Raw genomic sequence first — 19,335 nt, 5'->3', positions numbered from 1 at the left:
TAACCAATGCATGACCTCGTCGAACTGGAAAGAAACAAATGCGATAGCCCCCCCAACACTCTTGATTTCCCAGTTGATATGCATTGATATGGCTATCACACACCCTACGCCCTGGTACAACGAATGTATATGTATACATACACGACGTGGATGTGAACGCGAAGAACGCGAGAGTTCGGACCAAGGCCATGGATTGTTTGTGAGTTTAGTTCGGTTAGCTCTCCAAGATCTTCAACACATAACTAGCGGTTATATTACGGCCTCGGAAAGCTGGTAACAAACTCCGTACTACAGGTTTCTTTCTTGGCTGGGAGATCCTTGTCCTTATCAATCAGGAGAACGAGAGAGAGGGAGGGAGAAGGATCTGACGCAAATGATGCCCCGAACCGCAGTTCCTGGCTGACGAAGCCTAAGAACGGATATATTTATTACGGCGTCAATCATGTCTCTTTACTCTCTTTTTATGGTGGGCAGACGACAGTCAGCCGTTGATACGATAGCTACGGATCACTTGACGACGACATTCCGAGCTCTTTAAAATATTTAGCCAAATAACACTCTCTTCTGTTCGGTGGCGGTTTTTACAGCTCTGTCGCGAGACGTCTGCACGGAGGCACGATGCGCTGCAGCCCATGCGGAGCGCCGACGGGAAGCCCAAAGTCCCGTAGCCGACCTATCGACTGGGGTGTATCGTGCCCAGGGCGCTGGTCTCCTTTTCCGCCGGCTCCCTGTTACATGATGAGATGGAAGATTGGAGCTCGCTTGTAAGAGTTGCATGCAGAGTGGAGGGAGACTTATGGGCGGCCCTCGGAACCCTCTCCATCCGGGCGTCCAGCCAGCTGACCTCTCATATTATTTGTGAGGCGTTGAACCCCCCTGCTAGAGGGCTCGATGACAAGTCTTGTCTTTCGTGTCCTGCCATCAGATGGGCGAATGAGCTGGCAGCCAGATGTAATGATGACGCTCAACCTGACAACCAACTGGCTTTAACACAATCAGGAAACGAAGGGGGAAAAACAAAAGAGATGGGCAAGGACGGCAGAAACTATTGCTGATGGTTTAAAGTTGTTTCACCGACATGGGCGCGGGGGATGCGCCATCCGTCTCTGCCTTTTAAATTCGGACTATACATCAGGAGTATATGCAAGCTCAGCGTTAACCCAACTTGTCTAAGTGGCATATCAACAATTAGCGATACGGCGTATCCGGATTTATATATATATTGAAATAATCTATATATAAGCCTGTTTGTCTCCCTGTGATGGCGATTTTTAAAAGTTGAGCCAGATATACTCACCAGCTGCTGTCCTTGTTCACACACGACTCCAGCGACGAGAGTCACTATTCAACATGTTGGACGCTCTCATCCGGGCTGGCAATGCCTACCGGGTCGATGTGGCGCTCTCTTTCGTTGTTCTGCTTGTCGTTTCATACATTGCGCGGGTCGTCAGCCAGCGCCACAGATACTCGAAATTCCCCCTACACAGCGATAAGTCCAATACAAAACAGATGCTTCTCTCTGGTTTTGCCAAGGTGATTATTCCATCGAAACTGCTTTAGAAAAAGAAGGGAAAAAAACGGCTAATTGCTGACATACAACTCCCTAGTATAAAAACGCCTTTCATATAAACACTGCCATCGGCAAGGACATCATCCTTTCTGCAGACTATGCGAATGAAATCAAGAGTGATCCTCATCTAGATTTTGCCAAGGCCATTCTTCCCGTAAGTACTAATCTGTCTATTTACTCTGGTGTCGGACTGGGTTAACTCTTGCTTAGACACTCCTCACCCACCTCTCGACATTTCACCACATCGAAGAGGCAGGCAAGAACCAGGTTTTGACAGAGACTATTCGAAGCAAGCTGTCGCGATTGCCAGGTAAGGCATAAGATAGAAAAGTGAAGTTGAACATACTAACAAAAGGCAATAGTGCATCTCAAGCAAGCCATATCCAGCGAGGCAAGAGAAGTCATCCGTGATAAACTTACCGATGACGAAGGTAACCTTAACAGTGACCCCTTTCTTCGGCTATTAGATAAAATCTAACAAGTGAAGTAGAATGGCACGAGATCCCCATCAAAGAGACCATTGTCAAGATCGTAGCCCGTGTATCTTCGAGGGTTTTCCTTGGAGAGGAACTCTGCCGTAACGAGGAATGGCTAAGGATCACCGCTGATTATACAATCAATCTGTTTGTTGCTATTAACGAGCTCATGACCTGGCCTGCGTCGATTCGTCCCATCGTCCAGTGGTTCCTGCCCACATGTCGACGCCTTCGTCAACAGGTAGCAGATGCCCGTCAACTGATCCAACCGGTGATTGATAGACGCCATGCGGAAAATCATGAACTTCGACGCCAGGGCAAGCCGGTCAAGCAGTACGATGATGCCATCTCGTGGCTTGATGATAAGGCCGGTGGTCGATTGTTTGATGCAGCAATAGCCCAGCTCAGCCTGTCCTTTGTTTCGATCCATACTACCACAGATCTGTGTACTCAGGCCATCTATGACATCTGCGCCAACCCAGAGCTCATCCAACCTCTCAGAGAAGAAATTATTAACGTACTTGGAAGTCGCGAATTGGACACTACTGCCCTATACCAGATGAAGCTCATGGACAGTGTAATCAAGGAGAGTCAAAGACTCAAGCCTGCAGGTGTTCGTAAGTCTTTTGGCCCCTTTTGACTCGCTTTCACGCTGCCATTTATCTTTTAACACCGATATTCCTAGTTTCTATGAAGAGATATGCAACCCAGGATGTAACCCTTTCAGACGGGCTTGTAGTTCCCAAGGGGTCCAGCTTATCAGTGTCCAGCCACGTACATTGGGAGGAATCAGTATACCCTGAACCCCTCAAATATGACGGATACCGCTTCCTTAGAATGAAAGGAGACCGTGAGAAAGACAGAATGGCCAATCTGGTCGCTACCAGCCCTGAACACTTGGGCTTCGGACATGGTATACATGCCTGCCCCGGCCGATTCTTCGCTGCAGATGAAATTAAGATTCTGCTCACACATATTCTGCTTAAATATGACTTTAAGCTCCCTGAAGGCAGCAATACGACTCCATATATCCTGCCTGGCGGATCTTATGTGTCGGCTAGCACACAGCTTACCATTAAGCGAAGAAAGGAGGAAATTACTCTATGATGAAGATGAGAAGCGCTGAGTATTTTGTTTTATCCCATATTTTTACTGCGTATGAGACTGAATGCTAATTTTGATTTGGCCCCTCAAACATTTGCCCCCTTTCAAGAATTTTCTAGGTAACAAACATTACGCGTTAACTAACCCTAACCTTGCCATTGTCTTCCTATGTGTATTCAGATCAGATTGTTCCTCTCCTGAGATTTATCCAATTTATTCCTATTTGTGTTTTCCTTTTATACGAAATGGATCAAGGGCCCTTGATAGGTGACTTGGAGTTCAGGCTTGGACGGAACCAACTCTTGAGGATGTGGAAGCCGGCTTCAGTGACTAAGTCCAAGGCAGTAAATAGTGGTATTGAATATCGGGAGTAAGTTCGATTTGTATAGCATCACGAAACCTTTTCTCCTGGATTTTTCCTGTGGGAGCTCTTCTGTGGACCGGCTTGCTCTACTATCGGCTTGCTCTACTATGTAGGGTTTAACTTGTCGCCTGAATTGATTGATCTCACGAGGGTTATGTCACATAGGGTTGCCCCTACGTTGTCGCTTAAATACTGATTTAATCCCAGAGACTTGCATTTTTCCGCTCTCCAAATACTGTGCACGCGACTCTCTAGTGTTCGTGAAAACCATCTACTGCAATAGTAACCATCATATAGGCCCATCAGGGTGGATCAGACTACGGAGTACTAGTTCAGTGTTTGTCCAAGATGGGCACTTTTTTAAGCTTAAAGCAACTTGCAGGTCTTGGCCATCTTATCAGATCAACAACTTGTTCAAGGGCAGTAAAAAGGAAAAAGAAAGCTACCAGCCCAGTTGCAAACAGCTGACAGAGCAGAATGATTGGTTTTATGCATGCTTCCTTCCAACGCCCAGAGCCCACTATCCCTGCCCCGCCATCCGTCTTATCAGATCGGCCAACAAGAGCTCTGTAAGCCGTCGAGCAATTGCGATCGCGGGGCAACAGGAGAGAAAGGCGACCTGGGAGATATACGGCTGGAAGAACGAGTCCAGGGGATAATATATGTGTCAAGGCCCACGATGAAGCGCCAGCTGGCCCCATGTCGTGGTATAGCGAGGATGCCATACAACGACGAGCCGCTCGCAGGTCGTATCCGTTAGTTATATAACTAATAACCAGACGGCGTTAATCGCCCCAAAAAAAGGTATGAGAAGCCAACTGATACACGCAAGTCTATACCCTGGGCAGGGGCTGTAACAGGAGTTCAAGCAAGGCTCTGTCGCCGTCCTCTCCCATAAGAACATGTAAGCAGCCACCGGAGAATACCATGGATGAAGCATGGAACATCTAGCATCAAGTCATGAACATAAAACTTGCCCCTCCAATCACTTTTCCAACCTTCCTGTAACTTCGAAACTTCTCCCGTATTCAGGTTAATGTATAGAATGTAAAAAAAAAAAAAAGGGAGCGAGACAATGACTAAGCGTAATGACTAAGCTGTCCCAAAGAGGCAGTTCCTTACTTCCAACGGAGAAAAACGAACAACTTCACGCGAAATAAACAATTCAAGGACCAGAAAAAAGAGAACGCAGACAAGCTATCAAACCAAGAGCTGAGGGAGGACAGTGACACTATCACCTCGCGCAAGGCTGTCCTGGCGACACGCTGGAAGCCACAATACCGATCACGTGATATATTTGCCTCTCTTCTCGCCAAAAGAGGTGGCGAAGGACGGAAGCGTGAAAGCGAATAATAGCCTGGAGTCAAGCCTTGGGAGTTCTTCGAAGGCTCGGGAGGAGAACTACGATTTTAAGTAGTATGGCCTGAAGCTGCATCCCAAAACGAGAGACGAATACGAGATCGCCTAGGATCAGTCAGCAGAGCCAGTTAAACATCCCATCCCGTTTGTTCATCCAGCATCGCATCACAACGATCCCTCTCCCAAAAGAAAGGCACAAAGTCTACTCGAAAGCTGTTTGTTGGTCATGGACAAGTATTGTTCGTACTATTTCGCGCATGGAACCACGTCATAGATGATGGGGAAGCCATCTCAGCAGTCAGTATTCTGTCCTTCTAGAAAAGAAGCCTTGCCGTTCATTCGCTATCTTTGTCACTGACAAACTGAAATACCGATGTAGCTTGCTTTCAGCATTTCCTGCAACCGACGCTGAGCCATCAGACGACGCCCTCGACTCCGCCCGTACCGGCGTCAAGAAACCAAAGAAGACACCGGCAAAGCGTCGGGCACTCAGTTGCCTGCCATGTCGTAGACACAAGCTAAAATGCAACCGCCATGTACCGTGCCACTCATGTGTGCGCTACCGCAGGGAAGACCAATGTCGTCTCAATCCACCGCCTTCGTCTGTCATGAGAGGAGGAGTTCCTCTCCATTCGCAAGCCCATCACCCACCAGACCATGCGCCGGCGCCGGCGACTGCTCCTGCTCCTGCTCCTGCGCCTGTACCTGTACCTGTACCTGCATCTCTTCCTTTCCAACCGCTTCCTACTCAATTGACACCCGCCGCACCCTTGCAATGCAAACCACAACCATCTTATGCACTTAACTCCACCGAAACAGACCGGACGGAAACTATCCTCTTTAAAAGCGCTCGTAGAGTGTTACTTGAAACTCCGCTGGCCCAGAGTATCGCTAGTCTTCCGCAGAATGTATTTGGAGTCTCTACTCTTCCGCCATTCATACCACTTTTGCTCAGTGAGCAATCTCAACGGCCTATTGACGACAACGAGACTGCGACTTTTTGGCGTGCACAGCTCGTCTCCATGCTCCCCTTGCGCCATCAATGCGACCTAATCGTCACTTACTATATAGATGAGCTGAATTTTGTATACCACTCAGTACACGCTCCATCGTTTCGAGAAGATTACGCTGCCTTTTGGGACACAGACGTTAAGGATATCGATATAATCTGGCTCTCCTTCTTATACGCTATCCTCTCCGTGAGCGCCGTATTTATTCCGTTTCCTGATATAAAAGCCGTCGGGCTGGATGCAGAAACTATACGCAAAAAGGCTCACCTATGGCATTGGGCATCCAGACAGGCGCTGAGTGCTGGCCATTATGAGTCGCGGCCATGCTTGACGCAGTTAGAAACTTTCCTCGTGACACAGTTGTATTGGTTATCAACCAAAAATGTCGAGGCTATGAACTCGTATGTCTTGAAAGTTGCTGTTATTTTACGTTTTATATGCTAATATTGTGTAGGGCGCTGGGCCAGGCAATTCGTAACGGACAGGCGCTGAATCTGGATAGAGATGTTTCAGGCTATAGCCCTCTAGAAACAGAAAAACGGCGGCGTATATGGTGGGAGCTTTTTTGTTGCGATACGTATGTAAATCCTTGGAAAGTCTCCTAGCACTGAAGTCTAAGCTGAAAGCTAACAATAACAGCTTCCAATCAATGTGTATGAGCCGAACGCCGCTCATCCACTGCCCTGCCCCCAAAATCCCGTTCCCTGCCAACTGCAATGACGAAGATATCACCGAGTCATTCACTGAAGGGAGGCCTATCGAAGAGCCTACAGAGACAAGCGCCAATATTCTCCGCGCTGAAGTATTTTTGGTCATGCGCAAACTCTTCGATAGTGGCTTTGAATACCTGTCCTCTTACGAATATGTGCGGTCAGTTGACACAGAACTCGCAAATCTTACCCGCAACTTTCCATGGTACTTCCAGCTCGATGAAAATGGCAAATGTGCAAATCTGCCTGAAAACCAGGACTATATCTTGTGGCAATTTCACCTGCTTCATAGTTGCATCTGCATGCAGCGCATCCGCATGAATCGACCTTTCATCCACGCGCGTATTGGCGACTCCTGGGCTGTTTGCGCCAAAGCTGCCAACGAAGTCCTAGCTGTTTACCAAAGCATGCGTAACCCAGATGTCGAGGAGTTCCGTAAGTCACATAAATTATTCGTGCAGGCATACCAGATATTCTCCGCTGCCGTAGCATTAGCGGGATTCTTGCTTGTCGAACGTTCCTTTCCAGCAGACAATATCCGTCCCTTGATTGAGATGGTGATATCAGATTTAAGTCTTTGTACAGCTGATGCCTCAATCGCTGTGGGCGGCAGGAATACATTGATCAAGATGTTGGATATGTACGACCGCCGTCAGCAGAAGGAGCCAGTTGAGCCCGAATCTCTCATACCTGAGATATCTGCAGTCTTTGGTGGCGAGCAGACTACACGCAAATATCTGAAGCGATGCGAAATCGGCTACGTTCTCAATGAGGATGGGCATGCTAGCCCTAGTTCGATGAATCCCAGAGGCAGCGTTGCTACTCCCAACGCGCACACCTACGGCACCAACACTCCCGGCTCCTATACGTACAATCAGCCCAATACGTCGGCAACGGAAGTGAGCGAAATGCCTCAGGCCCCTTCATATGTTGCTCCAAACCCGTCGTTCTCAGACTTTGATCCCGCTCGGGTACAACCAAAAGCCTACATCCCACATCCTACCACTACTAGTCAAGGCCTTGCCAATACTAGCATTGCTCAACCTCTTCCGAATATTGACATCAACCAGCCTCTACCCAATACTAGCATCAATGCCATCGGCCAGAGTGATGACCTTGATCTACTTAATTGTTTCTATAGCAACCCGATTCCTCTCGACCTGGGTTTCGATGGGCCTTGGGATTTCCTCCTTACCGACCTAACATTTCAATCGTGAGGACCCGCCGTTGGATTTCTTCTATCTGGTTGCCCTTGCTATATTTACATCTTGACATTCCCCTTCTTTCGTAAACAGGATATTATGGGAGGCGCTAGTGTATGCATGGTTTTTGTTGGTCATCTTTTGGTACATGGGTATATATATTCTGGTGTTGTCATATGTTTCTTCTGGTTGGCTGTTTGATATAAACATTACATATACATATAAAGGGCGGGATTGTCTTTCTTAGTATGAAACTGACCTATATACAGTTGTACAGGCCCTTCGAGCTGAGATGAATACCACGGCCATTCGACAGGGCTTCTGTCTCTTTTCCTTTTAACTGTCTATCAGGTAGCAATGTATATGCGAGTAGATATTCCATACATCTCAAGCAATCCAACCCTGCAGCCTCTAGGAAATATAGATCCTTCTTCACCTGGATAGATGCTTAGCATGATTCCAGAGTGTTTCCCCAAAATTTAGGAATATAATGTATGTGTTACATAGTACATTCGAACAAGGGGCCGCTTATTTTAAATAGGATTCCCGACGAACTGTGGATATAATATCCATTCGGTCAAGAGGCATTCTTCCTTGCCTTCATTTCCGCAATCCACTTACCCGCCATCTTCGTTGGCACGACATTGACTCGCACCAGGCCATCGACGACTTCAACTTTCCCACCACCCAGAACTTCGAGCAGCGAGACCTTCTTTCCAGGTTTAATCATCCCGCCTGTAACGGTCTCCATGTAGCAGTCAACAGAGCCGATGGTATATTCGCCCCTTTGGTCCCAAGGCAGCGGGAAAATATACTCTAGATGTTGTGCGATGGTGTCTGTTTCGGCAAACTCTTTGATGAAATCCGACTGTGCGTGCATCGGATAGAGTAAAACACAGGGGAAGACAAGCGTACTCTCTGCAGACAAAGGGTCAGGGGATAGTTTCATCGCTGCGTCTTCCATGTCTGGCGGTTGGGCAGTTTCCCTCACGGAAATCTCGCGTGCTGCCAGGGCAGTGCTGAGAGTAACGCGGATCTTCTCTGCTCGCTCTCGTTCCTCTCGCTTCCGAGCAGCGATTTTCTCGAGTTCAGCCTTCCGGGTTACAATCTTCCTCGATAAAGCTTGGAGAGGCTGGTTCAACTTATCGAGATGCAGACCCCTTGCGCACGCATCGTCCGCCTCGGCCACCTTGTCGAGCGCAAGCAGGGCGGCAGCCGAGCGGTAAAATGCTTTGACATTCTTCGGATTCAGCTTTAACGTTGACGCGCAGTCTAAAGTCGTAGATCTGTAGTTTTCTGCCGTTTTTTCAAAAAAATAAAAAATTATAAAAACCTCTTATTAGCGTCGATATACTCTCGTCGTAGGACAAAGGACCTGCCATACTCAGTTCCAGGTTGCATAGGGCTCTGTTTATATAGCAAGCCTCTTCGATCTCCCGCAGCCTTCGTGCCTCTACCCGGGGGTCTGCGGGCTCCTCCCAGCTGTCTTCCATGGTAAGTGTCGAGAGGCCCTTTGTGTAGCACTCCTTTGCGTCCTTCCACCGCTTCATTTTTGCAAAGTCGTTTCCATTTTCGCGGAACCGTTGTGCGTTGTCTGCTCGTGTGCCTTCGTTCTGGAGGGCGCGGATGGCGTCCAACTGCGCATTCTCGCCTTCTGTTGATATGTCATGGGGAATAAAGTAAGTAACTCTCTTCCACGTCTTCTTTCATCTCTTTTGTTTCTCTTGTTTATACATAAAAAATAAAAGAGCGACGCACCGGCTTGAAGCGCCTTTTCAACGTCTGTCATGAATAGAGGGGTCTGGTTCATGAGCTCTATTATCTCGTCCGCGGTGTGAGACTTGACTGACTCCATGGCCGGTGGCATGGCCGGAGCGGCAGCGTTCTCTCTAGGCAAGGCATCCCTTTTTATTCCAAAGGGGGTTTCGCCTGATGGTAGGAAGGACGGTTCTTTAGCAGCAGGCGGGGTGAAGACGGGCGCCTTGTTGAGGTCTAGAGATTCATCGAAATCATCTGGGAGTTCTTCTATGCGGCCCATGGCTCTCCGTCTCCTTGTTTGTCTGTCTCCTTGTTATTCCTCTGTTATTCCGTTGTTCTTTATCTTCTTCTTCTTCTTCTTCTTTTTAAGCCGCAAAGACTGAATAAATATCTTCACGTGACTTGTCCTACTTCATGCCTGCTGCTGCGTTTTTGCCCTTTATTACTGCTGGTTGTAAGATGGAAGATGAAGAAAGAGGCCCGTCTAAGGAGATGGGTTTGTCTCAGGGATGGCCATGATGCTGGCAAGAGCGTCTAGACAAAGGTCCAAGGCCTCATCCGACGGGATATAAACAGCGTGCGGCCTAGTCTACAGTCTGCCAGCCTACACTCTTACACCCTACAAGACTACGGATCTCTTCACTGTAACTCGCCTCCGGCCCAGCATGTTCGAGCAATACAGGCCTCACCACTCCTACGGCAGCAGCGGCGGTGCCCTGAGCCTCACCGGCCTGGAGACCATGACCTCTGCCGAAAAGACGGCGCGCATCCTCGCTGTGGCCAACGACATGGCGGCGTCGATCATATATATCGCCAAGCAGGCTGAAGCCGGCAACCTGACAAACAGCCAGACCATCCCGATCTACAACTTCATCGACAGCATCCTGGCGCTCGAGCGAGGTCAGAAGAAGAGCCTGATGAGTGAGCTGGAGCAGCAAGACTCGCGCATCGCGTTGATGGAGAAGCAGCACCGGAAGGACATCGAGGAGCTGACCAGGTGTGCCATGGAGACGGTATCGCGGATGAAGGCGAGGATCGAGCAGCTGGAGAAGACGAAGACAGCAAGCGAGACGATATGATGCATCTCCCAGCCGACCCGGGCATAGAAGTATGCAGACAGGAAGAAACAGCAAGAAGCCAAGGTCAACTTTTGCTTCCAGAAGAGAGAAAGGCCGCAATGAGGCGCAAAGGTGGAATCGTCGATGGTTGGTCGGTTTTATAATGTTTAATTCGATGGCAACGGCGGCTTCCTTTGGACCTCGGCATCTCGAAAAAAAAAAAGGCAGCAGAAGAAAAGAAGGAGAAGTAGAAGAAGAAGAGGAAGAAGAAGAAGAAGAAGAGACGGTGGAACCGGTTGATAACACTCTACATACCATGTGAAATCTTTTGTCCGGCGTATAAATAAGTATTTTCCTTCACCATCAAACAAGAGCATCTTCCATCTTCCTCCTGTTTCTCTCCAGTAAAACCAGCCAGTCTCTATAACTCCAGCTTATTTATTTTTGTCTACTGCCCGGCAGCATGAGCAAGCAGGGGGACTTCGCCGCCGTCAGGCGTGATATAGCTGCCCAGATGAAGCAGCCTGGGTACGACGATGGAAGCGCTGGCCCCGTCTTCGTCCGGCTGGCATGGTAAGGCCAACAGCGATTGCACACCCTCTTTCCTCTGCTTGGTCTGCTTGATCTGACTGGCATCTTTCCAGGCACTCTGCAGGCACGTACGACATCGAGAGTGACACAGGCGGCTCGAACGGTGCTGGCATGCGCTACGAAGCTGAGGGAGGCGACCCAGCCAACGCCGGCCTCCAACACGGCCGCGCATTCCTCGAGCCCATCAAGGCTAAACACCCCTGGATCACATACTCAGATCTCTGGACGCTCGCCGGCGTCGTCGCCATCAAGGAGATGGGCGGTCCCGATATCAAGTGGCTGCCCGGCCGGACAGACTTTGTCGACGACTCAAAGGTGCCTCCTCGCGGTCGCCTGCCCGACGCCACCAAGGGAAGCGACCATATCAGACACATCTTCTACCGCATGGGCTTCAACGACCAGGAGATCGTGGCCCTCTCCGGCGCACATAACCTGGGCCGCACGCATATGGACCGCAGCGGCTTTGAAGGGCCCTGGGTAAACAACCCGACCCGCTTCTCGAACCAGTACTTCCGCCTGCTAAAGAACCTGCAGTGGAAGCCCCGTACGCTGTCCAACGGGACCAAGCAGTTCAACTATGTCGACGAGGACGTCCCTGAGCAGGAACGCGACGAGCCGCTCATGATGCTGCCAACTGATATGGCCCTGCTCTCGGACCCAGACTTCGCCATGTGGGTTGACAGGTACGCCGAGGACAAGGAGCTCTTCTTCGATCACTTCTCCAAGGCCTTCGACAAGCTGATGGAGCTGGGCATCAAGAGGAACGCCCGGGGCGAGGTCATCAACACAGACAACGTCCGGGGCGGATACGTCTCTGCGCCCAAGAAGAGCGACAGGCCAACTGCTCCCGATCAGGCGCCCAGAGCCCATCTCTAAGTCTTTTTCTTCTTCTTCTTTTCTCCTTATTCCTAGTCTCATCGTTTTCTCTCGTTGCTTGCTCTGGAGTGCGTGTGTTTTATCCCGATATATAGAGGAAGAGTCGAGTTAGAGAAAAACAACATCTAGAGCGATAGAAGTTGGGGGATCAGCCTGTAACTATATAGTAATAAAAAAAAGAAAGCTCTTACAATCTATTGGCCTTTCATATCTTGGAAAGTGACATCTCTATTTTATATGTATAATACTTGCTTGAACACGAGTTGGTCGTATACGCTAAAAAAAATACACTCACATGCAAGTTGTATATAGAAATTGGCTACGAGGACACGTCTATAGTAATCAGCCTCTTCGCTTGAGCTGGTCTCCGTATTCACCTGTAAAGGGTGGCCACTCGCCGTCCCCGATAGAGCTCTTTCTCTTCAAGCTGTTGCCGCTGGTAGCATCACCCACCATCGGAGCCCCCAGAAGTGTATCTTCCACCAGAGGCGTTGCACCCGCGTTCGAGGCCACCCCGTTTACATCCCACTGGGACAGCCATGCCTCATCCGTCGTGAAGGATGTCATGTCAGTGTTCTCGACCTGGCCCTCTGGGCTGAACAAGTCGTCAGGAGGTTGGGGTATAGCTATGGCCGAGTTGGCATCCATGGGATCCTCAATATGGTAGAGTAGAGTATCGTTGTGAAGGAACTCATCAAATGCCCAGTTACATGCCTCGAGGTCTTCCGGGTTTATTCCCACCGCGGAGCTCGATATGGCATCTGTATTTGCAGCTCCCGGCGTCTGTGTATCAGTAAGTATGGGTGGCTGCGGATCTATCTCACCATTTATATTTGCAGCCCATGAGGGGCCGGGAAGCATGTTGGGAGAGTGTATAGGGGGCGGATAACGGGGTGCATCGTAGATGTTAACAGCCTGGGGATTTATGACCACTGCCGGTTCTGCTCTACCGCCTGCAGGCGAGAGGGGGCTGCTGAGTACTTCGATGCTGGGTGGTCTTTGCTTTTCTTGGTTTGCTGATGCTGAACCGGGCCGATGATTTATCTGACGGTGGGCACTGGTGGGTGTATCAAGTGTAGTTAAGGCTTCTTCATATGCATCAGTTGGATAGTGTGCTGAAAACTCGGGACTTAGTACATAGCCCCTAGGAACATGACGGTCGATGGGAGTGTTCAATTCGGATATCGCTGGGCTATGATATCGCTGGTGGTTATTATCCCGGTGGCCTCTGGCTGGCACTAAACTGGGCCTATCGTCATTGTCCATATGACTATGAGCATCGGTAGGCGTACTAGACATAGGCATTGAAGGTGGGTGATTGGTGGCTTGATACGGTTGACCACCAGTTAACACCGCCTGTGACCTTCCATTGGCGTGTGAGCGAGAATTGATTGTTGTATCAAACCTAGGTGCCGTATAGGGGCCCTGGGCCATCCGTGACGCGTTATCATGGTTGGTATTGTTTACCTGCCTAGATGATCCAGTAGGGTTGTAGTGTGCATTTGACTGAACCTCATTCATATATCTTCTACCTGATGGGCTGGTGGGTTCAGGGTTTCTTCGTATTGAGCCAGTGAGAGTCCGTATTTTGGTTAACTGAGGTGTCGTATGCGATGGTGTAGCAGGTTGCCTCGTCTTCGATAGTGGCACCATATAATTATGCGAGTGGTTATCTTTCTTTGCTGGACGAATAGGAGTTGGGGTTCTATTGCTAGAATGGCCTGGTTCATTAATTGAAAGGCCTTCGGGTGGGTGTATGATCTTCTCAAAGAAGAGCAATGCCGGATAGCCATTAACCCACCACGTACTCGGTGCGATCTCATATGGGTTGCGTGGCCTAATACCTCCGGGAACCATTCCAGATATCTGGCTCGCATCGTAAATCTGTAGAAACCGGCCACCATCAGACTCATTATCCTTGTCATTCCAGCATAACCTGTGATGTGCCATGCTGTTTTTCTCATCACGGTAGATGCCACCAATGAAAATATATTCCTCCTCTATCATTTCACCATCTGTATTGGCAAACTGCACTTTTATTGCGGAAGCACAAGTATTTAGGATCCTGGATTGCCTATGAGGTTGGATAACAAGGCGAAAAGGAGTGGATTCAAATAATCGCTCACGCTTCCTTGAGCATGAATTTACCCCGTTAGGGCACTTAAAAGCTGTGTTATTCCGAAAGAAGCGCTGCAGGAGAGCAGAAACTTCAACCCCCTTATTATCATTATCCTGGTAGCCCACGCTGGCAACAGTCCTTCGGCAAGTAACACTTTCTGTTGTTCCACCACTGTGGCTGCAGGATACATAATTATCCGTATAGCTGAATTGAAATTGAGCAAATGGCCCAGTGAAAGCTGCCCAGATTCGGGCCGGGTCCATTATAGGCCTTTCGGCGAACGAGAGGTCTGGTTGATAATGCTGGTTATAGGTATCCCACAACCTTTCCTTCACTGTTGATACAGAATCATCTGATAATATATCATTGGAACAATCTCTCAAGGCGTGTATGAAAGCACTCTCGGGTGGACTAAAGATTTTGGCTCGATTAAGCCTGGCAGTCTTGTCGACTGTGGTTGAACCGGCGTGGGTTAACAATCCTGCAACAATAATGCAATCTACTACGTCCGAAATCCCATTACGAGATAGAGGCCCGCGACATCTGAACGGATAAAGAGCCCCCTGGTCATCAAAGAATATATGTGTTCGGTCTTCAGACACGCTAAGTCGGAGGTGGGAAAATGTTGTTGCCCCTATAATTGGCCCAGTCACGGAATCCCTGATGAAGCGAATCTGTGCTGATGGAATTTCATTGTGCAAAGGACTATCTAAAAGCCCGTAAGCGCGACGTGAAATAAACCTTCGCAGAAGGTAATCCAATTGGCTTTGATTAGGTGTGGGAGGTACTTTGGTGGCCGTACGTATATTTTTTAGTGCTTGATATCCTGGAGAGCATGTGGTATGGCCTTGTATTCCTGTCCTTGTGGTTGGGAGGAACCGGCTGGCTGTGCCACGCCTTTGGCTTGAGCCCGGGTTGGTCGAATCTTGATTGATAACAGGGTTCTGGTGGGAAGGAAAACTCGCAGTAGGTCGATGTCTGAGAGGAATTATGGTATCTCGAGGAGCAGGCCGTAGAGGTTCACAAGCTTGGGTTGAGACAGAGGCATCAGGCAGCGGTCTCTCTTCTCTGGCATTTGCATCTGATTGAGCCATGGCGGTCGCTGGCGTTATTTCCTCGGGAAGTGAATATTTCCACTCCGGGACCCCCCTAGGTATTCTCCGGCTGAACTGCGGTGGATTATACGACTGGCGTAAAAGTCGAGGGCCGGAATCACAGTCTCGACTGACAAACTGGTGCCAACTCGGGCGATGTTTAGTCTCGTGGTTATATATAATCCGTTTTAATACCTGAAGAAGAATTTCTTTCGTTTTTCGTTCTTTGATGACAACGTCGAAGCCCCAGGAGTGGTGTTTTACCAATCTCTTAAATGTTTTCAGGTCAAAGGCACGGTTGCGCAAATGTGTCTTATCAGGGATGTCATATAGCTCCCAGTCCGGCGGTGGAATAGTAAGTAGTGAGAAATCGAAATTCGGAAAATACTCGTTTATTTCTGGGTAGTTGGCGTTAGGAGAGGCCGGTCTGGCCATTATGGCCTGGTTTTGGCTAGGAATGCAGAAAGAATGGACATATGACGAAAAATGATTATCGTCTATGCCATTTTAACAAATATTGAATATGATGCTATAAAGCACCATAAGCTGCGGAGGGCCTGAGATTAAATAGGTTGAAAAATACAGGACGGAAAAAGCATGCATACAAGGCAGGGCCCTTCCACTACTAAAGGTAGCGAATACATAGTCATTGTTCAGCCGAGATCAACAATGAGTATACAACGGAATGCCAGTGCGACGAAAGATGGGCGAACTGGCGGTAACCTGGGAATAAAGGCGAAAAAACTACCATCGAGATTGGTCCATTGCTCATCAAGGGCTAAGCCACAGAGGAAGCTGGCCGCCTTTTAATCCAGTATGAAGAGAGCAAATGTGCTCTTTGTCTTGCCTAAGAGATGGCAGAACAATGCACGGCTTCAAGGGTATAAGAATGAACCAAGAAACTAAAGGAGACGAAAGTCTAGATCATTTGCAACAGGCGGGTATTATGAAGAATATTGAGCTCCGGCCTAGCAAACCCTGCCACAATCCTTAATCGTTTGATAATCCGGCTTGAGGAAGTTCAGTCGCCATCTGTTGTCTATTCCTGTTATGTAACGGGATCCGGTATATGAATAGGGGGATAGAAGGCTTTGGGCACACCGCTGAAGCCTGTGAAGGGCACTGAAACTGGTAGCCCCCTCATGCTGTCAGTGTTTTTGTCCCTTGTTATTCGGATGTGGTGTTTTCCGACAGCTCCATTCGGGGTATTTGACGAGAGCCACATGGCCTAGGGAATAGCGGATTCGCTTTACCCAGCACCAGGGAAGCTGGTGCAATATAGAGTATAGCTTCCTGGTCTCATTTTGGGTACGCTGAGTTAATTTCCCGATTAAAATGCCGCTATATCGCCAGTATCTTTGAGCTGTTCAGCCAAAAAGGACTTCAGGGCCACAGTAACAAACGTGACCCCTTGAGAGATGCATAACTGATGGTGTCGTCCATAGCTGGATCGGAGGCTTAGTGATCATCTTTCTCTATTTTCGTACGCAGTTGTAGTCATTGTGTGTCACCATAACGAAGCACACTTGATACTCACCTGTATTCCAGAATTTATCGTCTCGTACGCAGTGTTTTGTAGAGAAATAGCAGTTTGGGCTTTTTTGATGTTCTACTTTTGGTCACATGTTCAGCCCTAGTTAACCACTTAACTAACGGTTATATGGGGGTCCCGGCCAGTGTTATAACTACAAGAATCGGGGGGTGGATAGATTTTTGCTAGTTATTCAAGGAGTTCAGGGATGACTGGATGATAACTACACTAAGCTCAACTTCAAAGGCCCTTTTATAATCTTATATGCCTATATATATATATATATATAAGATACATACTTGCTCATTACCTTAAGGAGGAATGTATATTAATGATAAACTCCGTCATATATTATATATGCTGAGAGTGTGTATGATTGGAAGAAAGGAGCGACTGCCTATAGAATAGCTACTTAGTAGTTTTTATCTAGATGCCCCTACAGGTAGCCTCCTTGTTCCGTAACATCTAGAAGAGCTCTTTTCCAGACATCGCAAGAACTCTTTAAGACTTGCTCATCGGTGATGAGTTGATATCCCGTGTCCACCACATCCAATGTATTCTGGAATTTCTCAGTATCAGTGCCGGCAACTCGTGGCCAGGAAATGGTTGGTGGATTAATAGCCTGGTCTCGGAGGGTGTTTGGGTTGCCGGTGATGGCGTGGCTAAGCAAGTATGACTGGTATCCGATAAACAATGGGATGCTGGCATTGTATACCGTGGGAGAGTACCACAGAGCGGCAACATCTGCGCCATGAGTAGCTGCTTGGGGAGAATACTGCATGAGATAAGCCTTCTTCGGATATGCCCGTACGATATCACGTATGTTGCAAGCGAATAGGGCGTCACGGACAAGCTTGGAGCCGATAGTTGTTGCAGATTCGTTGGAAGGCTTATTCAGATGATAGTGGTCCTTGAGGGTTGAAACGGCTTTGGTTGCATATGATGGAAACAACGATTGTAGAAAATCAGCTAGGGAGTCCAAAGTGCTATCTGTGCCGACAAATAGACCACCTTCATTGTAAACATGGGATACAACCAGCGAGTCAAGATGTTTCCAATACTTTCCTATAACGCAGACAGTTTGTCAATTGAGATTCTATGTGTTTCTCCAACTGATAGTGCTCACCTCTAGCCATCTCCACAGAGAATACGTGCATAAGTACCCTCCCATCAGGAGTTGGGCCGACCTGGCCTAACCCATCATAGCTGGCCTCGATTAAACGAGAAATATTAGCTGCCCTCAAACAAGATAGGCCTTTCCCAGCACAGCCCGCTCTTGAGGAATAGTTTTGGAATTGATCTTCAACCATGCCCTTGCGGTCGATGGGAAAGCCAAAGCCAGGGCTCAGGGCAACGGCACGTTGGAAGAGAGGGTCAGCTTGGCCTCCATATGCGATGAGATGGCTTAGTATCGAACCCCCTCCAGCAGATTCTCCCCAGGCGCTGACTCTATCGCGGTCCCCGCCCAGGAGATGGATATAATCTCTAACCCATTCCAAAACGGCACGTTGGTCATGAAGGCCAGCATTGGGTAATCCCTCGTTTTCCATCGTAGTTCCAGCCAACCAGCCAAATACGCTCAACTACCCCAACTATTAGTCCCCCACATTCTATAGTGGTTAGAAGGTAGAAGTGAGAAACCTACTCTGTAATTGAAGGTAATGACAATGGCATTTCCTGCGGCATGATGTACAAGGCTAGTACCATCATATATTCCTTGTTCAATTATCTGGTCTTTGGATCCAGTCGAATATCTTCACGGTAGTAAGTATATGGTGACCTTAAATTTGAAAATATCAACATACCCTCCGCCGTAAATCCATACAATAACAGGCAATTTATCACTTCCATGATCTCTTAACACTTTTCCAGGAACGTAGGCGTCAAGAAATAGGCAGTCTACTGGAGTCAGAAGCCGCCCATGGAGAGAAAGGAACTAGGACGAACCTTCACGAGAAGTCTTTTGTTGTTCTTCGTACCCCGGGATTCCGGATCCAGGCGCATTCGGCCCAGGGATGCAGGGTGGCCCGTAGGAACCATCCTGGATTTCTGACTCTGGGGTCATAGGCCTCACTGGTTTGGCCCAGCGTAAGGGACCAGTGGGGGGAACTGCATAACGGATGTTGCGAAATGTATAGACCTAGAGGAGAGTGTAAGCATAACATGTCTCTCCTGTTTTATGAGCTCTGCTTTGTATGTGAAGCTTTCTTACGTCCGCAACCTTGTCATATCTGGCTGCTCTCCATCTTCCATAAGGAAGGTTGAGAACTGGAAGTTCAGAAGAGGCAAAAGCGCCGTGTAGAGAGGATATAGCCACCAGGCCGACTGTAAACAGCTTGGTAAACATAGTGATCTTGGTTCGATGATGAACTATTTGCGTGTGTGTGTGTGTGCATGTTGACCTGGATATCAAAGGATATTTGGACAGCTTTATATTCCACGATTTCGAACCTGATCGTCACTGTATAGCCCAGTTGGACTACTCTTCTTCCTCGCCGTAGGAAATAGATTGC

The 19,335-nt window shown here is 48.5% G+C and overlaps 8 protein-coding genes across 8 annotated transcripts; 5 read left to right on the top strand and 3 right to left on the bottom strand.

The window, feature by feature from the left end:
* Positions 1 to 743: 743 nt before the first annotated feature.
* MCYG_07107 (uncharacterized protein) lies at positions 744 to 1,055 on the top strand (the record flags this gene model as incomplete). Its single annotated transcript, XM_002845097.1, has 1 exon — positions 744 to 1,055. One exon carries the CDS (start codon positions 744 to 746, stop codon positions 1,053 to 1,055), a length of 312 nt encoding a protein of 103 aa, XP_002845143.1.
* A 295-nt stretch (positions 1,056 to 1,350) lies between these two features.
* MCYG_07106 (cytochrome P450 monooxygenase) lies at positions 1,351 to 3,153 on the top strand (the record flags this gene model as incomplete). Its single annotated transcript, XM_002845096.1, has 6 exons — positions 1,351 to 1,533; positions 1,608 to 1,724; positions 1,781 to 1,880; positions 1,933 to 2,001; positions 2,061 to 2,663; positions 2,732 to 3,153. The coding sequence occupies 6 exons, from the start codon at positions 1,351 to 1,353 to the stop codon at positions 3,151 to 3,153; spliced, it is 1,494 nt and encodes a 497-aa protein (XP_002845142.1).
* A 1,994-nt stretch (positions 3,154 to 5,147) lies between these two features.
* MCYG_07105 (conserved hypothetical protein) lies at positions 5,148 to 7,810 on the top strand (the record flags this gene model as incomplete). Its single annotated transcript, XM_002845095.1, has 4 exons — positions 5,148 to 5,170; positions 5,253 to 6,284; positions 6,523 to 7,028; positions 7,179 to 7,810. The coding sequence occupies 4 exons, from the start codon at positions 5,148 to 5,150 to the stop codon at positions 7,808 to 7,810; spliced, it is 2,193 nt and encodes a 730-aa protein (XP_002845141.1).
* Positions 7,811 to 8,054: 244 nt separating this feature from the next.
* Positions 8,055 to 9,833, bottom strand: MCYG_07104 (tetratricopeptide repeat domain containing protein; the record flags this gene model as incomplete). The annotated part of the gene is made up of 4 exons (XM_002845094.1): positions 8,055 to 8,128; positions 8,417 to 9,067; positions 9,180 to 9,449; positions 9,554 to 9,833. 4 exons carry the CDS (start codon positions 9,831 to 9,833, stop codon positions 8,055 to 8,057), a joined length of 1,275 nt encoding a protein of 424 aa, XP_002845140.1.
* Positions 9,834 to 10,012: 179 nt separating this feature from the next.
* Positions 10,013 to 10,632, top strand: MCYG_07103 (conserved hypothetical protein; the record flags this gene model as incomplete). The annotated part of the gene is made up of 2 exons (XM_002845093.1): positions 10,013 to 10,049; positions 10,157 to 10,632. The coding sequence occupies 2 exons, from the start codon at positions 10,013 to 10,015 to the stop codon at positions 10,630 to 10,632; spliced, it is 513 nt and encodes a 170-aa protein (XP_002845139.1).
* A 442-nt stretch (positions 10,633 to 11,074) lies between these two features.
* On the top strand, positions 11,075 to 12,078 carry MCYG_07102 (cytochrome c peroxidase; the record flags this gene model as incomplete). Its single annotated transcript, XM_002845092.1, has 2 exons — positions 11,075 to 11,184; positions 11,256 to 12,078. The coding sequence occupies 2 exons, from the start codon at positions 11,075 to 11,077 to the stop codon at positions 12,076 to 12,078; spliced, it is 933 nt and encodes a 310-aa protein (XP_002845138.1).
* A 342-nt stretch (positions 12,079 to 12,420) lies between these two features.
* On the bottom strand, positions 12,421 to 15,726 carry MCYG_07101 (conserved hypothetical protein; the record flags this gene model as incomplete). Its single annotated transcript, XM_002845091.1, has 2 exons — positions 12,421 to 15,486; positions 15,556 to 15,726. 2 exons carry the CDS (start codon positions 15,724 to 15,726, stop codon positions 12,421 to 12,423), a joined length of 3,237 nt encoding a protein of 1,078 aa, XP_002845137.1.
* A 1,532-nt stretch (positions 15,727 to 17,258) lies between these two features.
* On the bottom strand, positions 17,259 to 19,169 carry MCYG_07100 (carboxylesterase family protein; the record flags this gene model as incomplete). Its single annotated transcript, XM_002845090.1, has 6 exons — positions 17,259 to 17,887; positions 17,949 to 18,405; positions 18,468 to 18,576; positions 18,628 to 18,721; positions 18,770 to 18,962; positions 19,035 to 19,169. 6 exons carry the CDS (start codon positions 19,167 to 19,169, stop codon positions 17,259 to 17,261), a joined length of 1,617 nt encoding a protein of 538 aa, XP_002845136.1.
* Between the last annotated feature and the right edge of the window lie 166 nt (positions 19,170 to 19,335).

This window comes from Microsporum canis, genomic scaffold (assembly GCF_000151145.1).
Source record: "Microsporum canis CBS 113480 supercont1.6 genomic scaffold, whole genome shotgun sequence".
Taxonomy (NCBI): domain Eukaryota; kingdom Fungi; phylum Ascomycota; class Eurotiomycetes; order Onygenales; family Arthrodermataceae; genus Microsporum; species Microsporum canis.
This window is presented reverse-complemented; position numbering and strand designations above follow the sequence as displayed.